The 24,856-nt window shown below is 33.2% G+C and overlaps 1 protein-coding gene across 2 annotated transcripts in view; it reads right to left on the bottom strand.

The window, feature by feature from the left end:
- LOC145260239 (organic cation transporter protein-like) overlaps positions 1–24,856 on the bottom strand; it is a 77,070-nt gene that overhangs the window by 12,318 nt on the left and 39,896 nt on the right. For both annotated transcript variants that reach the window (XM_080118072.1, XM_080118067.1), the window contains 4 exons: positions 23,058–23,161; positions 13,362–13,516; positions 7,294–7,462; positions 1,885–2,118 (listed from right to left, as the gene is read on the bottom strand). In XM_080118072.1, the coding sequence (XP_079974198.1) occupies positions 1,885–2,118; positions 7,294–7,462; positions 13,362–13,516; positions 23,058–23,161 (662 nt within the window). The remainder of the gene's footprint in view (positions 1–1,884; positions 2,119–7,293; positions 7,463–13,361; positions 13,517–23,057; positions 23,162–24,856) is intronic.

The following is a 24,856-nucleotide window of genomic DNA, read 5'->3' as shown; positions in this document are numbered from 1 at the left end:
TAACGTACTTTGAACCTTTTATTAAGTTTGAAAAGATCTAGTGTCAAGTTCGTAAATTAAATTAATAACAACATGGCCAACCCTGACCATGCCATCTTTGGAGACTCAATAATTGCTGAAAACTGGAAAAAAATAAACAAAATACGAATAGAAATCCATCCAATAAATGTCACCACTGTGACACTAATTGGATGGATTTCTATTTGTATTTTGTTTATTTTTTTAGATTTTTGAGACATTATTGACTTTCTGAAGACAGCATGTTTGGGGTCGGCCATGTTATTATTCGTTTAACTTACTGACATTAGTTCTTATCAAACTGAATAAAAGCTTCAAAATATGTTAAAGCACATAATACTTATCCAGGTAAGTGGAAGAGTAACTTATCTTGCCTTTGGTAACATTTATTTGTTATAAATTTACAGTTATTACCCCTTTTTTATTTGTTGGTTTCCCTACTAAATCTGTAAAATTTCTATCTTGATCAACCTTTGCATATCCAAGCTTATATTAGATGCAGCAATCCATATGGGTCAAGTAGCAAGTCTCTACAATGAATATAACTCATCAGAAGCATGGATTTAAAAATTTTCTGTGACCTTGACCGTTGACCTAAATATTCCAAAATTAAATCAGTTCTAAGTTATACCGTGACAGATATTTGGATCAAGTTTGGTGATAATTGGTCAAGTGATATAGATGCTAGGTTGTACACAAACGAACTAGATCAACAAAATACTTTTCTTGGTGGGTTTTATTATTTATTTTATGACAAATTAAGGAGAAATGGTTTTTGCTGAGTCTTTATTCATATGATTTTTATGCACGTCATTTGAGCAACCTGGAATTTTTTTCTCAAAAACAAAAAGCAACCAATCTTAATTTAAATGGACCGGCATGCCGTTTTTTTAAATTTTTTTTTTTTATACTAATAATCTTTGCAGAAAAAAAAAATTGGTACTTGTACAGTTTAGTCAAGACATTAAAAAAATGAAAATATCAAAAAAAAAAAAAAAAAAAAAGAAAGGTTATATTGTACGTATCTGTTTTGGACTGAAGATCTCCGGAAAAAAGAATTTCATTTAATTTGATCAAGTAGTTTTATTTTACAGCAGAAAAACACGTTTTTATGAGAGTGCATTGAAGTCAGCCATTACGAAATTTGTTGAACATGCCAAAGGGAGATAACTCCAGTTAAAGCGCCGACACTCCCTCCCCATTTTTATTATTAGCTTTACTTCCTAAAAATCGAACCTTTTGCTCGGTATCATACAAAATTGTTTTTTCGCTGTAAAATAAAAACTACTTGATGAAATTAAGTGAATTTTTTTTTTCAGAGAACTTCAGACTATAACGAGTACGTACAATATAACTTTTTTTTAAATATTTTCATTTTTTAATGTCTTCACTAAACTATAGAAGCGCCAGAAAATTAACAATTTTTTTCAGACTTGGGTGAATATTTAAATAAATATGAGTCAAACAAAAAGAAAAAAAAACTTCCCTTAAATTAAATGTTTGGTAAACATTTACTATTTAAAAACAAATAAAAAACAAAAAAATGAACATTTATAATTTTAAAAAGTTTTTTTTCATTTAAAGGAAATTTTTTTTTTTGTTTGACAAATATTTTAAAAGAATATTATCCCTAATTCAAAATTTAACGGTATAATGACCAAAACAAGGGCAGAATTTTTTTTTTTTTAATAAATAGGCATATTTATTAATTAAAATTAAATTCAATATTTTGATTCATAACAGAGGTAATAAACATTCTATTTTCTGTCAGAGCAGTGACCTTTTCATTTCACATAACTCTTTCTATTCTTGTATTAATTTTTAAATTGCTGATTTTTTTAAATGAAAAAGAAAAATAGAACTTACCAATTAAACCAAATGTTCAACGATAATTTGGCCAAACTCCATTTCTGTATTAAATTCACAACTGTGTAAGTCTTCGTTTTTTTTTCTAGTTTTTCATGTGGCATTAATTTCTCCAAACATTTGTCAGAAACTGAATATTTCACTCCATTTACTTTTGCTATGTTTTTCAATAATTTTTTGCATTCAGCATCTTTTCTCCGAGCTATGAGCCATCGAGGAGATTCAGGTATAACTCTGCAACCAAAAGACAACTTTATTTGGAACTGAAGATATGGCATTGGTTAAATATATACCGTTGAGATGATTATTCAAGCATTGTACATACAACTCTAGTGATTGTGAACTCTGGAAGCAAGTAAGATTATTTGGACTACTGCTATCATCTTACGTGTTATTTTCACAATGTTTCGGTTGATGGAACCGAAAACCTTTTTCAGATGTATCTTGTCAAACTCAGAAATTTTTTTAATGAACTCGATAATCTGAATGAAATTCCGAATTGAATCCTTTATTTAATCCACAGGAGTAGAATGCTCTTGTTCCATCAGCCATGACCGTGTAGAAGTTCTAAGTAAGTCATAATTGTATTTTAAATGCCATCCACACTGAGGATTGAACCATAAACCTCCAAAAGATTGTAACTTGAAACTGAAGTTTACCACTACACCATCGGTTCTTGCATTTAAGATGAGAACAGCAGTTTGAATAATCCAAATAATGCAAATTATCAATCTCCATCTCAAAAATTGAGAAAGATAAAAAAAATAATTAAAAAAAAAAATTGAATGTTATTCAATATTCAGTGTTTTTTCTTATAACTTGATATATTCCCACTTTGTTAATAAATTTCTACAAATTCTCTCTCTCTCTCTATATATATATATATATATATTACATACACTGGTTCAAGCAAATAATATCACCTTTCTAGGATTAAGTATGTAATAAACAATATACACAAATAACAGCCATCTCAATCATTATCAGAAGCAAAGTGTAGGTTAATTAATCAGTTAATTAATAACCTTTAATAGTTAATTATAAATTAACTAAAAGAAAACATACCTTGCGTGTTTCAAATAAAATTCATATTGGAAGTCATATCAACGGTTGACAAAAAGATAAATTAATTAAAATGTAACATTTAACGTTTTTAGTTTTACACACAGGCGGAGAAGAGAGACAACTCTTCACATATGGTTCAAGGAAAATAACTTATCTTTGCAGTATTAAAAACCCAGCTAACATTGACAAATTTCCAATAGTAAGGTTTATGATGGCTGTCTAAGAAATATGATGTCGTGTGGCAATGGGTGCTGGGCCTCACCCAGGCCTCATATGCTTGACTTCAGAAAAATGACAAGGCAATGATTAAATGGATATGCAAAATAAAATGAGACTAGATAATAAACATTAGGTCAAACACTCTACTTAAGAAATTGGCCATCCCAAAACTTTATATTCTAATAAAGGCAAACTGTTTTCACTGGTTCAGACATATTGACAGAAACCAAAGCATATAAGCAAAACTAGACAACAAAAAGAAAGCTAGAGGATATGGAAAGAAACCATGAGATAAGACCGTAAACAGTGGGAAATAGGTACAGTCAATATCTGCAATTGTAATCACTGAAGACTTAGCAGACAGTGTTGAACCTCTTGTCAAATGGAATATTGATGATAAACCTGGATAGTTAGTGAATATGTTATGTTCAAGTCATGTTTTGAATCAAATCATTTCATGATTATATTTGAAAAGACAGTGATGAGGCTGCCAAGTGTTTTTTTTTTCCAGACACATTTCCACAAATACATTGAGGACATTGCCAAGGCTGATGCAAAGGATCCTCTACCTCTACAAAGCCACCATTCACCCACGCATGGAGTATTATTGCCACATTTAGGCTGGTGCATCTATCGCTAGTTTCTCTATCTAGGACAGGGTCCAAAGAAGAGTATTCAACCTAATAAGCTCTTACCCTGTCTCCTCGCCATAATGTTCCCTGTGCTTGTTTTATAGTATTTTAATGGATTGTGTTCTGATCAACTCATTACACCTGTGCCCCTCTATATATATAACCCTGACATACTCACTTAGCAAAAAAAAATCACACTTTTTCACTGTAGAGGTTTCTAAATACCAGAAAGTAATATATAATAATCAATATATTCTATAATAATTCATCCGCAATCTGCATAAATGAAAATATCATGTTTAAGCGTATTGTATGACCGGGCAACGTCGGGCATACAGCTAGTATATATAGATGAGACTGTTATTTTGTTAGAAATTGGAATGGCACTAATCCTTCAAAGATAAAAAATTTATAATGTAAATGAAATAAGAGGAAAAGTCTGCCGCAGATTCTTAGGAAAAAAATACTTTCCCAACCAGTCTTGTTGTTTTGTAGAAGAAAATTATTTTTCTTTTTGGCTTTATAGAACATGATTGAGTTTACCAAAGAAAAAGGGGGAAAAAATAAATAGCATCAATGTTTGACTACCAGTTAAGAAAAACATGATAGAAGAATTTCTTTATATATATATATATATATATATATATATATATATATATACATACACACACACAGACATGGCAGAAAAGAATAAACACCGGTAGAAACAGTTCATTTGAATAAACATATAATTTATAGAACAAAATAAAAAATAGTCACAAATTTAATAACTAATACTTGGTTGACATTCCCTTTGCTGTTTTTAATGCTAGGCCCTTCTAGGCATGGCATAGATCAGTTGACGAATATCATCTTCAGGAATTTCCTGCCATGTCTGATGCAATAATGCTAAAAGTTCAAGCTAAGAAGATGGCTTCCTTTTCTTTTTGCGAAGGTTCCAGTCTAATATGCCCCAAAGGTTTTCAACTGGATTCATATCTGGAAACTGACTTGCCCATGGAAGTTTATTAATCCCATTTTGGCTCAACCAATGTTGTGTCGCCCTAGCAAAGTGACAAGAAGCTCAGTCTTCGATAAATAGGGAGTTAACTTGGTTCATTTGAGAATATTGGTAGGAGTCCTTCATGTAATATTGAAACATTTAGCAGAATTGATGTTTTGCTAGCACTCCATCAGGTCTGAGTGACCATCACTCCAAATTGCACCCTATAGCATAACTGAGAACCCCCTATGTTCCACGTTGGCTGCAGTCTTTTTAAGTCAAACTCTTGCTGAGGGAGCCTCCATACCCATAACCTTTCACTGCTTTGGTCCAAAAAGTCAGAGGTCTCGCCACTACCTCACAAGCCCAATCCTTTCCATGCTTGATATTGGCAGGACAAAGATTTCCCTTCTTACAGCTCTACCATAGTAGCCCAGTCTGTGAAGATACCTGATGGATGTTCTGGGACTGACACCAGCTTGTGTTACAATGTCAGAGGCTTTGCACCAAGGATCCTCTTCAACATTTCTTTTCACAAGACGCAGGGTTCTTTCAGAGGACCAGAGCTGATCTAGATAAGGTTTTGTGCACTCTTTGCCCTTTCTTGTGAATTGTACTCTATTAACAGTAGAAATGGGTATTGAAAGATTTCTTCCTATTTTGCATTGACTAAGACTACTTTCATGTTGAACCATGATTTGTCTTCACAGAAATTCTGATAGGTCTGTTGCTCCTTTGGTTCATGGTATGCTTCAATGTTGTTAGATGCAATTTTAATGAGATACACAAAGTTATTTCAGAATTATTCTTATCTGTAAATATAAATAAGCATATATTTATTTTAGGAAAAATATCTAATTTAGTGTCTATTCTTTTCTATCATGTCTGTGTATATTTTTCCATTTTCACATGACAAAGATCTGAGATTCTCAACCGTTAAACAGCATAGGAAAGGCTAAGTTGTTAAACATCCAATTTTGATTATATTGAAGAGTTTATTTGATGTAAATACAATTTAGATGATTGGATCTCACATCAATTGGGAGTGGGGAGCAATACGTGAAAAAGCCATCAAGAGGAAGTCTTTGAAAGGGCACATATTTTCTTGATGACTCAACATTATCTAGAGGCCTGAATGAAAGATCTAACAAGTAAAAACAGCCGATAAACATGATGAAATACAAGTCTACAAGGAAAGCTGTTTCTTTCAAGCAACAATATCTTCTGTTGATTGCTCGCTTCATAGCAAGTTTTTGCTACTGTTGTATATGAGCGGCAATGGAAGATGGATAGCAAGTGATTGTATTAGCAGCAGGAGCAACGTTTGAGTGTGTATACAAATTGGGAATTGTGCATGAGCCGGTACAAAAAGAAAAAGGAAAAAAAGGACACCACGTGGTCCAAAAAAAGTTAATGCAGAAGGAAATGGACGTATAAAGTGGAGGTATCAAACAGACTATATACTATTTTATTAGGATTTTTATTAGGATTTGATTATTCATGTTTTGCTGTGTGAACATTTGAGTTTTCTTTTCCTGTTTTCTTTTATTGTCTCAGGCAGGCTTGATTAAATTCTTGTAAAGAATTATTTTTGGAAGAGAAAGTATATAACAGAGTGCATATAAAAGTATCAGCGGCAGTGGAGGATGGATGGGAAGCGATTGTATTTTCAGCAGGAGCAACATTTGAACACGTATGCAAATTGTTCCACCAGCAAATTTCATGTATGTATAGTTTGCTAATAAACAAATATACATCAATGAAAATAAATCTTTTACTTCCCAACATGAGTATATATTGCCAAACAAATCTTAGCAGCTTCCACATGCATCAAGAATAAATTTAATTTCTCTACTTATGTACTGCTAAACTTGATAAAACATAATCTATATATAATCATACGATAGCATGTGTGTTATTTTCTGTGTCTTACTTCCGGTTCTTGTCATAAATAATTTTACCAAGAATTCTTCATAAGTTTTGGTTTCAGTTTCGATTATATCTGATGGCACTTAAGTCATCTATTTTTTTTATAAATAATTTTATCAAGAATTCTTCATAAGTTTTGGTTAAGGCTGAAGGAACTCGAGTCTATATATATATATATATATATATATATATATATATATATATATATATACACACATTTTTTTTCATAAGTTTTTATTTCGGTTTCAATTCAAGCTAATGCACCCAAATCATATGAATATATTTTTTTTATTTTTGAAATTGCAACTTTATAATATATAAATTGCAACTTTATAATATATAAATTGCAACTTTATAATATATAAATTGCAACTTTATAATATATAAAAATCGCTAGAACATTAACTCTATATGTATGAAATCTGCAAGAATTTACACTGAACATCAATATAGTACATATGAAGGAGTCCCCTGTGGAATTTCCATAGGTCCCGCTACTATCAATTATTCTAATACTTTGCATGAAGCAAAAATTTCAACAATTGAGAAAGGAAACGTTTTGAAACTTTGCAAAAACCTTACCTCCAGCAGAAGATAAAAAACATGAAAGGTGCGGAGATAGCAATCTCTAGTTGGCGCCAGTCAGTGATAAGAGCAGCAATTCCAGCAAAGACCATCATGCCAATCGCATAGCTGATGTGGACGAGAAAATTGATTGGCATCCGATACTTAACTGGCACAAGTTCAATAGCTGCAATTAAAATAGACAAACTTTAAACAAAAAATGAAAACATATGTAAAAATTAATTGAATGCATTTTATCAAATTTATTTTTTGAACAGAAAGGAACAATTCTTTGGTGAATTTATTGCAGATGCAAGAAAAATCATTGTTGCAAATGTAGTGATTTAACTGAAACGTGGAATTACAAGACATGTAACTATCGATGTTCTCACCTCCCAAAAATGTGTTAGGAATTAAAAAAAGAGGAGGAAAATATAACAAAAACAGATCTTAAGTTTATCAGCAGAACAAAGGTATAGAAAGTTGTTCACTAATGTACATAAAAGGCAGCTGAAATAGGATTGTTAATCAAGGCGTGGTGAACAAAAGACTAGCCATAAATCAATATATTTTATATAATTTATTTAGTTTAGCTCCACACGAGTAGAGAAATTAAATTCATTTTTGATACATGTAGACGCTGTTAAGAGTTGCTGTGTATTGGTTGGCAATAAAAACACATACTGGAAAGTAAAAAATGGTTAAAAAGTTATTGGAGGACAAAAACATTTCCTTTATGTATAGTTTGTCTACAACAAACTATACATACCTGAAATTTTCTCCTGGAACAGTAAGAGAAACTTGCTATGAAGCGAGCAACCAGCAGAAGATATTGTTGTTTGAGTTTTAGGATTGGCAATGAGTTTTGCAATAGTTTATGGACAGTTTTGGGTTTGCGATAGTTGACGACAATTGCTAGTTGGCCACGATTGAAGGTAAGTTGTGGCTTGGACCATATCGAGAAAGCTTTAGGAGATTGAAATGAGCTGACAAACATGGTCTCGATAGAACATAGTGTAGCGGGTTCATGATGTCACACACACACTAAGATTGCAACTGATGTTTGCAGAATGTGTCGGAGTTTGTGTTTTTTTATTTTATTTTATTTATGAACCCGTGCATGCCCCACTTAGCAGCTGCCAATGTAAGAGATAACAACACAAGAGAAGAGAAGATGAAGAAAACCATGGAAATAACGTGATCAGCATTTGTTGTCAAGCTGGGTAAAACACATGGTATCGCATGTTGGTAAGCATGCCTCTAGTTAAAACTTTTTGAAACAGCCATATAAAATTGTGAATAGATAATAAAAGATATATATTATGAGGTTCGTTTCAAAAGTAATGCCTCCTATTTTTAACTCAAAAAGTTAAAGAGCTATGAAAATGGGAATAGTACCATTAAAACCAGCCACCTTGGGTGCTCCAGAATCTATTTTTCTATTTAATTACCACCATTCTAAGTGCATTTTTGCCAGGAATTCAATAATGCATATCTGCTTCTGACAGACACCCATGACAGGAGTTGCTTTCTTACCATCAGCAACAGAGAGATGAAACTTTCAGGTCATGAATGCATAAGTTCAATCATTATAACAATGCAATTTGCAATCCCCTCTTATTCATTCGAGCTAGATAAAAAATAGGAGGCATTAGTTTGCCAACACCTTTCGCATTTTTAAAATTATGACATGTTGAACCTATTTGAAGTTAAAATCAATTTAGCTTTCTTTTTTTTTTAATGGAAATCACTCCAGACAAGGTGTGAACCACTTGATATAAGGAGCTAACAAGGAAGAAATATGATTATTGCAAAGACAGGAGGTGTTTGAAAAGAACAAGTCTATAGCTAGGAGACAAACAATCAGCAGGAAGAGAGTTTTACAAGATTGCAATTCTTGAAAGGAAGTTACGAGAATAGGTAGCTGTATTACAATGGGATATTAAAACAGTAAATTGATGGTCAAACGGGTTAAAATAAAAAAAGGGGCAGGGGAATAGATCAGACAATTTCTGAAGAATTTCTGAAACTAGCAACATTATGTCTGTAAGAGGGAGATTACAGAGATTAAAAAAAAAGGTGAAGTCAATGAAATTACAGATGTTTCTGCACCTTATTAAGAACCCTCAAATGAGACAAAGATTCACCAGACCAAATATGACAACACTACTCTGGCATAATCACGTTTGACACACCGGTTCCCGTCAGATCACCGAAGTTAAGCAACGATGAGCCCTGCCAGTACCAGAAGGGTGGCCATTTGGGACTTCTAGGTGCTGTATATGCTCTCTGCTTATCTCGGCATTGTTTCCAGTCATCCTGGACTTCTTGCCACTGGACTCAAACAGTGCCGATTCAGGAGAGGTGTGGTTGGAGATTACACAACTCTTGCCACATAATTACATGCGCAGCTGCCCCTACAGGGGATATCCTTTGTCTTTCGAAACTGAACGGAGGCATCGACTCCATACATGGTCTGATAAAAACAATTTTTTTTAATCCGATCTCTGAAAACTAATTCCTAAAAAAAAAATAAAACCCCCAAAAAATCACTTTAAAGTTAGGTAATTGGCTGAAAAAAATGTCTGATACCTATAAACTCCGAAATGTTGAAAAAAAAAAAAAAAAACACAAACCCAATATCAAACTTCCGCAAAATTGCTTGTTTCTAAATCCACAAAACTGTCTTTTTTTTATTATTAGTGTGTCACCATTTATCAAGGTCCAAAGGCCACTCGAGGATATAGGTTAAATGTGTGTCAGGTGGATGGTGAGACAACATTATAATGATTGGTAATGATGGTGCTGATTGGGTCCCTTAGTTATTATTGACTGAAGTAAGGACTGAACCTTCAACCTCCAGAAGACTGTCACTAGATGCTGAAAGTTTAATTCTTACTACAGGCAATAATAAATAAGAATAACATAATTAAAATGTTTACCCAAATGTAGCTGATAGAACAAAAACAACCAACCTTGGTTGTTTAAATAAAAGGTTTAATTAAAAATTTGGTCCAGGTTCTAGACTTTGACACAAAACGTCCCAAGTTTAAGAAGACTGAGATTATTTTTTTTTTCTTTTTACTCTTCTTCATCCCTTATTGCTACTTGGACATAAGGGGTTTCTATTTGGGACCATATCTATAGGGACCATCATGTAGGGAGTTGAGCAGCCAGATGTTTGTTCACATTTTATTGAAATTTCTGTGTGGCAGTAGTTAGGAAACCAGGAGAGAATTCCAAAGTCTAGCAGTTTGAGGGAAGAAACTATGAGAGTAAAAAGGTTTCCGGTATCTACAGATCTCTACAGTGAAGGGGTGGGATTTGCTGATTATCAGATCAGTTTGCATTTTACACTGAGAGGGGAGAAGTACTACCAGTTCGTAAGAGCACATTCCATTAAAGTACAGGGTGCGGCAGAAATATCTCTCACATTTTGACATGCAATCTTCCCGATCACTCTCATGCAGTTTCTGAGCAATTATTAATTTGTACGGATGGAACTGCATATCAGTGTGTAGAATTCTTCTGACAGTTTAATCAGACAATCCCAAGGCCAAAGCATGTTTGTGAGGTAAATACTGTCTGGTGTTTGAGTGTTTCAAGGCTTTCCAAGTGGCATTCTTTAAAGTGCTAGACCTATAGCTCTTAAATTTGCAAATAATAGCTGTATTGACTTACTATCTAGAACAGCATCATGCCATCCTAACTTGTAATGAACTCTGAAAACTCTGTCGCAGTTACAGATTCACCATTCTTCAAAAACAGTTCTACAGTAAAAGCACAATGTGCATTAATCTAAACCATATTGCTTGATGAGGGTACTTAAAAAAAAAAAGAAGGGGAAAAGTGGCAAGTTTTTAAGTTTTTATCCAAATGACATCATAAGTTCATTAGAAACACATAATTGAAAGTTTCAAATGTGGAAGGTATTTCAGCCACACCCTGTACTTGTAAAACATTGCAGCGATAGAACAAGTTTGGAATTACATCTTCCAAAATATTATCAAGATTGAGAATGGTAATCCAAATATGCATACCATTCTCATCATATCAGACGACTGAAAATGTTATGCTAAATTATAACCAAGATTATAAAACTTGACATAGAAAGCACCAACTACTAGATAAGTATACTTGCATACGTCTGATATAAATACAAGGGATGTTAGAAGAGTAAAGCCTCCTATTTTATTTTAACTTCAAAAGTTGAAGAGCTACGAAAGTATGAATGGTACCATTAAAACAAGCCACATTTTGTGCTCCAGAATTAATTTTTCTATAGAGTCACCAGTCACCACCATTGCATTTTTGTCAGGAATTCAATAATGCATCAGAAACAGATGTATGTCCATGACAGTGGTTGTTTTTTTAGATTCTTCATACCATCAATACTTGCAACTGAGAAATGAATTTTAATGAAGTTTAATTATCATAATGCATTTTGCAATCTCTTCTGATCTATTCAGGCAGAATAAAAGTATAGAAGACATTATTTTTGGAATGCCCCTCATATGTTCTATATCCACAAAACATGCAGGGAAAGAAGGCCTCCGTGCAGTCTCAAGAGACAATGGATACCTCATGTTAATTGTAAAGCAAAAGTTGTTCAATCTTATACCTTTCTTCAATCATCACTAATTGATTCCAACATTTTAAGCGAACAAAATATTTTTATTCTAACTTTGCAGACTTTTAATTCGGCTTCTTTTTTTTCACACATAAATCCATAATTTAATAACATCTTTCTTTTACACCCTGCATGATGTAACATTATTCTGTACTTTCACCTAACATTTTAATAATTCAACATTTTGTCCATTTTGATCTATTATTTTACAAAAATGCAGATGAACAATTATTCTCAAAAAATTTTTTGTTTATACACTGCACGATTTAAACCTATTCTGTAAGAACAAATATAGTAGCAGTTGCCTTTGATGCAGAAATCAAGGAGTGTGTATAAATTAGAATAGGGTACTCCCTGTTTTGCTTGGGTTTCAAACAAAAGACACATAAAGGCTCGCCTACCAGGGTGTCCAGGGTCTGCCAGTGAACGACAGTGTCCAATAATTAAAGGCAGGCAATTTGCCTACTAGTGCCCACCCCTGTCAAGAAGTGACAGTAATCAGCTGAAAATCACTGTCAATAACTATTAGTAACTAACAGTGCCCGCCAATGGATGACTATGCATGAATATTGAAAACATGCCATTTCATTTCATAGCAGTCTGATGAGGCTCAACACTCATGATTCATAGTGACTAATAATGACAAAGCACAACTAACCGGCTAAAAATGTCAATGACCACCAGGTTTTGCCATTGAAGACAGACTTCATTTTTGAGTAGTCCAATTAAGGTTGATACTGGTCATGGCTAACAGTGAACGCTGGGAACCAACAATAACAGACATGAAAGCCAGCCATTGTCTGCCAGTAAATGCAAGTAAACCCAAGTAACTGCCTCAAAACATCACTAACTGCCATGGATGTTATATAATTCACTGTTGTGAAAAGAGTAATCCAAATAATCCTCATCTCAAAAAAGTCTGAAACAGAATTGGTATTATTTGGATTCTCCAGAGTACTGTTCTCATCTCGAATGTTATTTTCACCTTCAGTCAGTGATATACTCTTCCAGGAAGGGGGCGAGATTGTTTGAGATTTTGATCTGTAATTGATGTTTCTTCCATCAACTGTTGTGGATTCTGTCTCAGACAAGCTTATGCTGTACTCATCTTGCAAGACTTTGTGTTCTTCTGGAACTGATTGGTAGTCTCAAGATTAAGTCTGGTAGCTTAAGATCATGGCATCTCAAGATGAGAACAGTAGTCTGCAGAATCCAAATAATACGAATAAGCAATCCTCATTTAAAAAATTCAGAAACAAAAAATAAATTGTTACAGAATAATTGTCAAGATAAAGTGCATTGTTATGGAGGTGTAATATCCACAGCTAGTAAAATGTAAGCATGACTGATAAAGTAATAAAATTTTCAGTGATGCAAGAAAGAAGTTAAAGATATCTTAAATGTTTTAGAATGTTACAAAAATGTTATAAGAAACAAAAAAAAAAGTGCGATTTACCAATTGTGTAGGCACAGAAATAAGATCCGATTTGCCAGACTCCTTGGAAAAAGTATAAAATCATAAAGACTGTGAAAGATGGAAGAAATGCATTGATAATTCCACAAGCACTCAACAGAACAGAACCAATGAAGAAACAAGGGTAACGACCAAATCTGGAAAGAAAAAGAAAAAAAAGAAACATGAAAATTTATTATAAAACAATAACTTTGGAATATCCCTTCAGTTAATATCTTGGGAATATTATTATTAGTTTAAAACTGTATACATTTGGTTACATGCATCTTTTACAAGTTCAAAATAATAAGCAGAGGGAGTATCATGGAGAAAGAAAGGAGGGACACAATTTGTGGGCGATTGTGCAGTGTATTTAACATGAAAAAAAATAAGAAGTGTAGAAAAAAAAAAAAAAAATTGAAAACAAATAACTGTTACCAAATGCAAGAAAATTTAATCTTTTATCCATCATAATAGCTTTTCAGATTTGGAAATTTTTTTTAAATCGTCAAAGAGCTGGTCCAAACTTGAAACGCATTACAAAAGACAGAATGAAGACCTCCACATTAGCTTACAGAGTCCAACTATTTTTTTTTTTTTTTACAAGGTAATCACAACTTATTAAGGCTGAAAAACCACTCGAGCGTAAAGTTTAATGAGTGTCAGGTGATCATTGCAACAACACCATGATGATAGGTAATGGCGGGAATAGGGTAAGATTTGATTATTTAAGAGGACGGCTCAAAAAGAACTTGTTTACATTGGACTTGAAAATGACTGTTACAATTATCTGGAAAGCAGTCATGCAGTATAGTTGTTTTGAGGTTAAATAATACAAAAAGGGTTGGTATGCCATAAAACTGAAAAATTATAACAATGTTTAAACATCCAGTATTACAGCAATAGTGCTCAATATATTAGTTTTTTTTATATATCCTCACCGAAAGTCATAATCTATATAATTGTTACACTTATCAGACTTTTTTTTTGTTACTAAGGAATTACCACTTATCAAGGCTCAGAGGCTATTTGAGGGTAAGTGATTAGTGTCAAGTGATCAGTGAGGTAGTACTATAATATAACCCTAACCCCTCTTCTCCGGGGGCCGGGCCGCATCCGTCACTATCCTGGAGCATACTTGTGATATACTTCTGGCCGTGTTCGTCACTCCCAGCTCACAGGACCATAGATGCAACCCAGCAGGGCTACACTCTTACTTGTCTAGTGGTGGACCCCTCAAGGGTGACCAGACTCTCACTGGTCACTGGAAAATATCTTTCTGCTGCTCAGGGCACGCGAAATGTGCATGACCCTAAGTCCGTGTGACAACATTGTCGATCTCGGCCGTCACTTTGGCTTTTGCTGGATCCAGTCTGTCTCCTTCATCATCTGGCGTCAGGGCATACCTGAAATAAACTGTATCTTTATTCAGGCTGGGCCGGGAAAGAAAGAAAAACTCTGGGACATTTTTATATAACGAAACAAAATGATTATTCATAAATCGTTTTACACTTGTTTAGTCGAGTTCTTTGATTCAAGCTTCATGATGCAGGTTGTATACTTGTTCCACTAATCAATTTCCCAGCTAAGAACAAGAGCTTTTCAACTTAGCTCTTATGAGGGTTTCGCCCCCCCCCTGGCGGGGTGAGAGCGATGTGTACGTGTCGATGCCAGTCAGTAAAAAAGGACTAAAAACTCTAACTCCAAAAAGTCAATCGTTGTTATCAAATCAGTAATTCCTCCTTCCACCTTTTTGGAGTTATTTTATTCTTTTCATTTTCTCTTTCTTTTCTCTCTTCGTCTTTCATGACCATATCTCTCCCTAGGTTCAATTTATTTATCTATCTGTCCAACTAACTTATCATGTAATTAGGAGTTATTAGTCACTCCAGCTGTCTTCCATATCGCTCAGAGGTTTTAAAAAACAACCCTTTCATTGTTGACAGATGTCAATTCTCATTGTCTTTCTCTTAAAAATCCCACCCCGGTCCTGATGTGATAAGCGATAACTATTTATTTCCATGAGTGATTCGTCATCGGAGTCAAACATTTTCGGCTGGCAACCCTTTTTCCTTTTTCTTCCTGACCCTAACACCCTCTCCCATCTTCTCTTCCTCTATTTGAAAAGCAAGATCATCTGGTGTCGCCAGGGATCTCGTCATAGTACTATGATGATTAATAATGATGAAAATTGGGCAAAATTTTATTATTTAAAAGAACCATCCAACAAAGATTTGTTTACATTGGTCTTGAAAATGACCGTGTTATAATCAGATGGGAAGCGACCCTGCAGTATTTTGTTCCTCAAACGGATAGTTCTAGGAAAGAAATTCTTTTAAGGTTATGTAATGCCAAAGCAATATCTATTACGAATAATTTATTGATTATTATTAATTAAGTGGCTATTTGAAATTGGGTGTTCATATATTTCACAGGAGTATCAGTGCATAATATAATCATAATATGTCGGATTCCATAGTTTAAGATAGTATCCATTGCACAAAACTCACACCCACTGGCCCAAACGAGGATCTATTGTGATACAAGTGATGTCCCCTCACCCACCCAAGTGTGAGGAAGTAAAAAACAAAAAGAGGAAATAAGTTTATCAGTAGAACAAAGACATAGGAAGTTGTTCAAGGTACACAAATGGAAACTAAAATAGGATTGTTAATCAAGGTGTAGCAGGCAAAAGGCAAGACATAAAGGTAGATATATTTAGAGGCCAATTTTAAGAGTGGCAGTGAATTTTGAGACAGTTTACAACAATTGGGGATAGTTTATGGACAGTCTTGATTGGTTGTTTGGTTGTTTTTGTTTTACGGCACATCAACCCTTTTCAGGTTATTTAATGCCGAATCCAGTGATTTTGAAGAAAATTTTTTTAATAGAGTATATTTGTTTTTTAAGTCGGTTTCTATTTAACCCATAGTTGGGACCCTAATAAGTACTACCACTCCGAGTCAGAGTGGATCTGGGAGTAATGGCAATTAAAGGGTGGCTCCACACTCCCCAAAGCCCGCAAGCTGAGGCCTCACCATCGGATATAGTTTAAGGTCATATCCAAGACCCATAGTCAAGGGAATTGCAGTTAGGTGAGGAGAGGAAGTCATAACCCTAACCCGACAAGTGGTGAATTTTGTTTTGCTTTGTGTGCAAGTACAGAACCCTGCTAGAAGACTTAGGAGAATCGAGTAGGGAATTTATGCATCCATCGTTCCACCATGCTTTTCATTTACACTTCTTTGTTTTTCATTTACACTTTGTTAAGTGTGTCAGATTTAGTTGCAACACTTTGTATATACTAATGCATGTGATAATTGTTTGTTTTTTATGTGGTACAGAGTGTTTTATTTGAATATGGTGTTTGATGCGTTCTGATAAGTAACTGAGAGTACACAAAGTCTTTCTAGAAAGAATCCTAACTAGAAAGATATCAGGGAAATGAATGCCAGCAAAAATCATCTAATTCATACAAAATACATGAATTTAAAGTATCTGCAATGCTTTGCTTGTCCTATAGCCATTTGTAAGAGGTCAAAGAAACATGCTCACTGTTGAGTTTTGTAGATGTTAGTAAATTTCATGTATTAGACACTGACCAGTTTTATAAAGTGAGATATGACAGTGAGGCAGAAGAAGAAGAGATAAACAGACGAAAAAAAAGATTTGTAAGAGATCAAATTGTAATGTTGTTTTGGAACCAACGCACGTTGTATCCAGTTTCAGTTGCAAAGAAGACTAAGACAAAGAATAGGAAATAACTCCAACTTGCTTGTTCTTTGTCGCAACAACATTTCCTCATTCTCTCATAACCGATGTGCCTCACGTTATCATCTTCTCGAGCGTCTTTCATGCCTCGCACATTATCGCAAACGTTATCCACATCTCTCTCGTGATCGTTCACTTTTTTTTTTATCGTCTTCTTTTCTTTACCAGTGACATCATTTCGCAGGCAATTACATATGCACATCCATGATATGTTACTAAAACTGTTGCGTTTTTGTAGATATCAGTAATTTTTATGCACGGACATTAACCAGTATTATAAGATGAGATATGACAGTGACGCAGAAGAAAAACAGACAAGAAAAAAATTTTGCAGAGGATTTAATAATAAATTGTCCACAGAAAGAATTTTGATTACTATCGCTGCTTGGATTTGTGATTTGTCTTCAAGTTAATGAGACATGTTTAGACTGCAGTAAGATGAGCTCTTCATTTGTTTTGTTTCACTGTTTTCTCAACAAGAGTTTCTCTCAAGTTTTAAACTTTTATTGCTATTTTATTGTGCTGCAAAAGACATTTGTTTGTGACAATCTAAAAGGATTTTTCATCCTCTGATCAATGATAGCACAGATTCTATACTTTGATCCTAAGCTGAAGAGTTTCACATATTTCATCAGGATCTGAAAGAAAATGACCGAATTGCTCCAACGGAATTTAAACATGGAATACTGAGCTGACAGTCTACACTTATAACCCTGGCATGATTTCCAATGCTTCCTTGAAGTCCAGGTTTTTGATATTAAATACAATAGTATTTAATATCAAAAACCTGGACTTCAAGAAAGCATTGGAAATCATGAAAATAAATTACTATTGGGGCATATACAGAAAATAAATTACTATTGGGGCATTGGCTGTTTAGTGGTTACTAAATCGATTTTTTAGGGAGTTATATATTATTATTATTATTATTATTACAATTTTATTGTATATTTTAACGTAAACAGAATTTAACATGGAATAATGAGCTGACAGTCTACACTTATAACCCTGGCATGATTTCCAATGATTTCTTGAAGTCCAGGTTTTTGATATTAAATACTATTGATACAGAAAATAAATTACTATTGGGGCATTGGCTGTTTAGTGGTTACTAAATCGATTTTTAGGGAGTTATATATTATTATTATTATTAAATACATTTTTATTGTATATTTTAACGTAAACAGCTAGTTATTGCAATAGTTTCAATAACTTGTGTTGCCCTTATTTACTGCAGCTTTGCGACTCAAACAGGAAATAGAGATGAGATCTGGAGACAAAAAAACGCACCCTTTTCATTCCAACTACTGCTAGCAAAAAAGGCACACAGTAATTATGCTCCCCCCTTGAATTTGTCCATTTCTTCAGTGTGTTTACTTTTTCATTAAAATGTATTCTCTTGTCTCCTTTTTTGAATGTTATCTATTTTATCCTTTGTAGTTTTCATGGTGATAATTTAATAAAATTAACAACATCATTATTAAGCATCAACCCTTTTTCCTTGAATCTGGCAGATAGATCCAGGCCTTTTAAATCTTGTCTCACAGTTATACATTTTGTGAACATTCATTTCTTTATGATTATTTATCATTTTAAATTATAAGTATAATTAATATATTTAATTAGACTTCTTTCATAATAATTCAGATTTTGATGTCTAACATAATTTCCTGTTCTTAGGAAATGATTATGAAATGACGTTCTACATATATTAAAAATGTTACAGGTGTTACAAGAAAAAGAGCCCTTTACTTGTAAGTAAGAAAAACATTAGATAGACCGAGACTCGAACCTTGTAAGCAAGGTTCGGAAATAGATTCAGAAAGGAATTCACATTGTTCAGCTTCACATAAAATAGTTAGATATATTGTTGTGAAAGGAAGTTCAATTCTTTTTATGAAAACTGTATTAAAATAAAGTCAGAGAAAATAACGAACAATAGCAAATTAAAAACATATTGAAAAATAGGTTAGTAAGAATTCTTTGTCTTCAGAAATCGTTTGGACATGTGTAAGCCATGCATGTTTAGGCCACATGAGTTTCCACGTGTGTGTGGCACGTTTTGAAGCCATACATGACATCATAGCAGAAAATGAATTCTCAATATAGTTTGCTAGTTTTAGTGAGATTGGACAGACGGACGGGAGACAGACGGAACCAGAGTCGAGTCCGGATTGAATCAGAGGAGAGTCCCCCTTTAGAAGCGCAGGGGGGACGTTTTAAACATGTAGAAACAACTTTGAATTCCTGGATGTGATCATCATTTCGACCGGTCAAATGGAATAAAAGAACATCTCATATTTTTGCAACTGCCGTCTTCGTGTCATCATTCTGCCAAATTGAAGGTAATGTGAAATCATTTATATGAACATTGTTCCCACTCATCTTTATAATGAACTTTGTGTATAACTCATGTCTCCACCTCTCTATCTAAGAAATGTGTCCCCTTCTCCATTTAAGTAATGACTGTCCCCTCCGGTGTTAAAGAACTGATCAATCTCTCTCCACTCTAATATATGTTAAAAGAAGGAACGTCCACAGAACTGTCAAAGGTATAAATGTCTTCTCTCTTCTCTCCTCTTCTCAATGTGTATAAATATATCTCCCCCTCATCAATATATGAATGTCACCATCCATCCCTCTCTCTAATATGGTCTCCTATGCAACATACATATGCATATATATTGTTTTTAAGTATTTTTATAGTTATGAAGTACGCGGATATACCTATTTCAATAAATAAAATTACATCTAAACAATATGGCAACGATTCGTGGCAAGTAACTGCACGGCTAAACAAAATGTTACTTGCATTCTTTGTGTGCAGAAATGGTTTGGAAACATGTGCGAACCACGCATGTTCTGGCCACATTGGGTCGATCACGATTTTGGACACACGTATGACGTCATGGCAGAAATGAATTCTCAATATAGGAGCTAGAGTTGAAAATGAGTTAGACAGAGTTGGAGACGAAGATAGGAGACAGAGCTGACATGGTCAGAGGAGGGTCCCTTTGGAAGCAAGGGAGAAAGTTTTAATCATGTAGTCGACTTTGAATTCTGGATGCCATCATCATTTCGACCGGTCAAATGGAATAAAAGAACATCTCATATTTTTGTAACTGCCGTCTTCGTGTCGTCATTTTGCCAAATTGAAGGTAATGTGAAATCATCTTATATGAACTTGTTCCCACTCATCTTTATAATGAACTTTGTGTATAACTCATCTAAGTAATGTGTCCCCCTCTCCATCTCAGAAATATGTCCCCCTCTCTATCTAATGTAATAATGTAATGAGTTGTCCCTTCCTCTGGTGATATAAGAACTGATCACCCTTCCTCAACTCTCCTACGAAATATGTTATAAGAAACCACAGACTGTAAAATGTTATAAATGTCTCTTCTCTCTTCCATCTCCCCCTCATCAGCGCCATCTCCCCCTCATCAGCGCCATCTCCCCAATATGAAATCTCCTATGCAACACAGGCTTATATTCAACTTATGAAATCGCATACAGATGTTGATAAAAGTTTCTTGAAACCTAATTTGAAACAGCTGGTCTAAAATAAATTAAAATCAAGTGTACATTTTATTTTAACAACACTAGCTAAATACTTCGGGCCAAGATCACAGTGTAGTATCTGTTATGATGCTATACCAGTGTATCAATGTGATTATGCCATATGTAGTGACTACTTAATCCAAGTTGTGGCCAATGATGTCGTACATTATATATGACCTTGAACGTGACCTTTGACCATAAAAAGTTATTGAGTTATGGTAAATATTTTTACAAAATTTTAACTTCCGATTTGTCAAAATTTGATGCGTGGATCTGATGCTCTGAGATAACACCACAATGCAAATAGTTTTTAAGCTAATGTTTTCATACCATAACTTTTTAAATTCTACATACACAGTATGAACTTTCTTTACCTCCAGCACCCTTATTAGTGACAATAGAAATAGAAAATTTACAGCTTTTTCTTCTCTTTGTCAGAAAAATCACTTATTCTAAACGAGGACTAAGGGACAAACTAGGAGAAGCGAGAGTTATGAGAGCTGCAGACAACGCATCTACAATGCATTGTTTACTCTCAACGAAAAAAGAAAAATGATGTTCTACTTAATATAAGTTCAATTGACCTGTTTAGGGGAAAGTTCCCCACTTACTACTGAAATAAAGAATTCAGTTAGCAAAGTTTATGCATGTAATTCTTGAGCAACTTGGCTGTTTTTCTTCAGTCTTTACAGACTTGATTCAAATGGAAATTGTCAACCCCTTTTGCTAACATTCAATACTAGGTGCTTTCTTAGTATGACTATTTGAAAAGTATACTAAAAAGAATAGCATCAGCAGTTTTTTTTTTGTTTTTTGTTTTTTAAAAAAAAATTTAAAAAATGGGCAGACATTGATTCAAAATTGGAGAATGCGTTTATTTTTAGGAAAATAACAAATAAACCGCAAACCTAGGTAAGATTTTGGCCCATTCTTACGCTGTCAGGTGGAAGTACAGTCTCACATGACATGATTTTGTATTCTTATTAAAATATTTAATAAGAATTGTCTGATCTAGTCCCTGCTTCCTTTGTTTCAGCACATTTAACTTGTTGGTCTAGTGGTCTATCAATTCACTGCAATACAGCATCCTATTTCAGCAACTGTAGGTTTGTAGAACTCTTCTTGCTGACTACTTTCCTCCTAATAATAGTTTTGATCTTTTCAAGACTAAAGCCATTAGGCATCTCTTGTTCTTGTCAGCTACTTACATCAAGTGGCTTTATGCGTTATCTGGAGCGATTTCCATAAGCAAAAGGAAAATTTATTTTGACAGATTTTTTTAATTATTGAAAAATTTATCAAAATTTTAAACTTAGATTGTTTTTGATTTACATTCAATGAATATTTTGTAGAATTTGAAAGAATTAACTTATGATTATGATATGAAATCCAATAATGTCATCTTAGTATTTAATAATTATGTGCAAGTCACATATGATGTTAGTTATATAGAAATGTAAAAAAAAAAAAAAAAATGTTCATATAAGGGAGATGACTCTTATTTAAAATTTTTAAGTTGAAATAGGAGTTATCTCCCTTAAATCATTTCCATTATGCTTAAAGACACCATTCATGGATGATGTGTCCGCTGATTGCATAATTACAGTAAACCAACAAAGAAATTTTTATCTACTGTCATGTTAGTCAAATAATTGTAAAAAAGAAATTGACTTATTTAGGGATTAAAAAAATTGTTTATTTAATAAGAGAAACGATGAAATATATATTTTTTAAAAATATTATTTTAATTGGAATTCAATTTTTGGCCATGGAAACCTCTGGCTGACTTTGGATAGGATTGAAACTGCTATCTTCAGACAATTCTCACCTGGAAGCGTTGTGAAACAATAATAATAGTCTGCAATAAATAAATCATTTTTTTTTATTGACATAAGCTGACTTTTCAAAATCATAAGCGAAAAATATCTCCAATTTATTACTCTTCCAGATTGGAATAAGTAATTTTTGAAAGAAACTAAAGCAAAGCCCCCCCCCCCCGTTTTTCTTCAAAAAGTTGTTTTTTGTTGGTACAACAATAATGAATAAAATTGTCTAGGCCAAATTAAATATCGATTTATGAGGTAATGTTATTTAGGTCTAACTTAGAAAATCTGACTGCCTTAATTTTATATATTAGAAACCTAGGGTATGTTATGGAGTTGTAGGGATCTTCACCATAGGAAAATTATTTAGGGGTTAAAATCAGGAATGACAATATTGAAAAACTGAATAGCCAAGCTTTCTCATGAGATATTCTATACAGAAAAAAAATGCATTATTAAAAAAATCAAGTATTAAGAATAAAAAAAAGAATGTAATTATAAAAAATACAACTTGAACTTTGTTGGAATCACAAAACTGACTCACCTATCAGCTAACTGGCCAAAGACAATGGCTCCAACCAGACGGCCAGCAAAAAATACTGATTTTGATGTACTCTTTAGCCATTTCTTTTCACACACTAATCCAAACTGACAAAGAAAAAGAAAAAAAAATGTCTTTTTATTTTGATGAATTTTAGCTAATGATTGATAATTCTTTTTATATATTCTAAATGTTTCAGCCGATGTAACCTTCAAACTTCTTTAGGAGAATCTATTAAAACTTCATTCCATTGAAAAGCTGCCCTAAATGATGATCAGCGATCATGTGCCAATCTTTTTGGTATAATTTCAGGATATGATCCCAAAGATTTGAACGATTATATTTATAGTCGAGTGATAAAAACAAACCAATCAGGTATCAGAATCGCCGTACACAATATTCTGAATCATTTTGATATTTTCAGTCATAGCTTTTTATCTTGACACAAAAATTGAACTATGTGCTTCTGATCCTAACTGGATTAACATTAGCATTTTTTTTTCCTGGAATTCTTTATAATTCAAAGCTTCTCTGATTGGATTGATACAATCAATTTTTGGATTGAAACAACTACATTTAATATTCGCAATCGGGTCATTTTTTCTCAGTTATTTCTTGTGCTATTCTTTTTTGGATCATTTTTCTTACAAGAATGGTTCTTAACTCAATTAATTACATCAGCCAAAACGTCATGAATATAAAAATCAAAATGAGAATAGTCATCCAAATAGTTTTTATTTTTTTTAATTCATTTAAAATAAACAACCATCATATTAAACCAATATATTTATTTCATATGGACATTCATAATTTCTCTCTTTGTAACACATAAGTAAACTCTTATTCACAGTTCTGTTGTTTATTCAAAAAAGTCTTCAGTAGATTTCTGTTAAATATTAATGATGTTAACATTTGATTCATTACATGGTGTGTATGGTATAATCTCCTAGAAGCTCTCACCTATGAGTTGACTGCTTGTTTTGTTTAATGGTATATCAACCCTATTCCAGTTATTTAATGATGAATTTGATTTTCAAATTTCACTATTAATGAAGAAGCATTCAAAAGATTTATGAATGCATTTCAAACTTAATTTGGCAGAATGTGGCACACAGCGGTTCACAAAGAGGGAAATCTATCTAACTATTTGCATGTGTGTGTGTGCATATTATAATCAACAAAAAAAAAAAAAAAAGTGGCAGCTTTCATTCTGAAAGTCTGCTGATAACATACTCCAGGCCATCATTGAACTTTGAAAAAAGTAACTGGGCCTTTATAAGTGATGAATTCCGAGTAAAGCAAAATCCATTAAATCTCAGGGTATCTAAATTTTTTACTACTGACTTGAAACTCGGAGAAATTGATGAATATAAATGAATTTTATCCTTTCTTTAGAATAATAAGCATCATATATTATCTTATAGAGTTGAAAAATTAATTTAATGTCTTATTCATATGACAGGGTGATCTAATTGGTTTTAAAAAAAAAAAAAAAGGAAGAATTTTGACTTTTTTGAATTACAAAAAGTGCAATCCTGCTAAAAAGTTGAAAACTCACTTTGAGGATTATATGGATAGATTTTTATTTTTATGACAAAAAAAAAAATAATTAAGAAGATACTGGTATTTACGTACTTTACAGACCATGCTATTTTTTTAGATAGGATTTTTTAAGTTGAATTCAATTTTTACATTATCTTTTTATTAAATTGTAAGGTGAAAGTACAGAATGGTTAGAAAGCTCCTCCCCTCCCCTTCATGTTAAGAATGGGTTTCTAAATAATATTATTTCAGCATTCATA

Source organism: Euprymna scolopes, chromosome 3 (assembly GCF_053919585.1).
Source record: "Euprymna scolopes isolate OS-2025 chromosome 3, ASM5391958v1, whole genome shotgun sequence".
Taxonomy (NCBI): domain Eukaryota; kingdom Metazoa; phylum Mollusca; class Cephalopoda; order Sepiida; family Sepiolidae; genus Euprymna; species Euprymna scolopes.
Note: the sequence above shows the minus strand (reverse complement) of the source record. Positions and strands in the feature narration are given on the sequence as shown.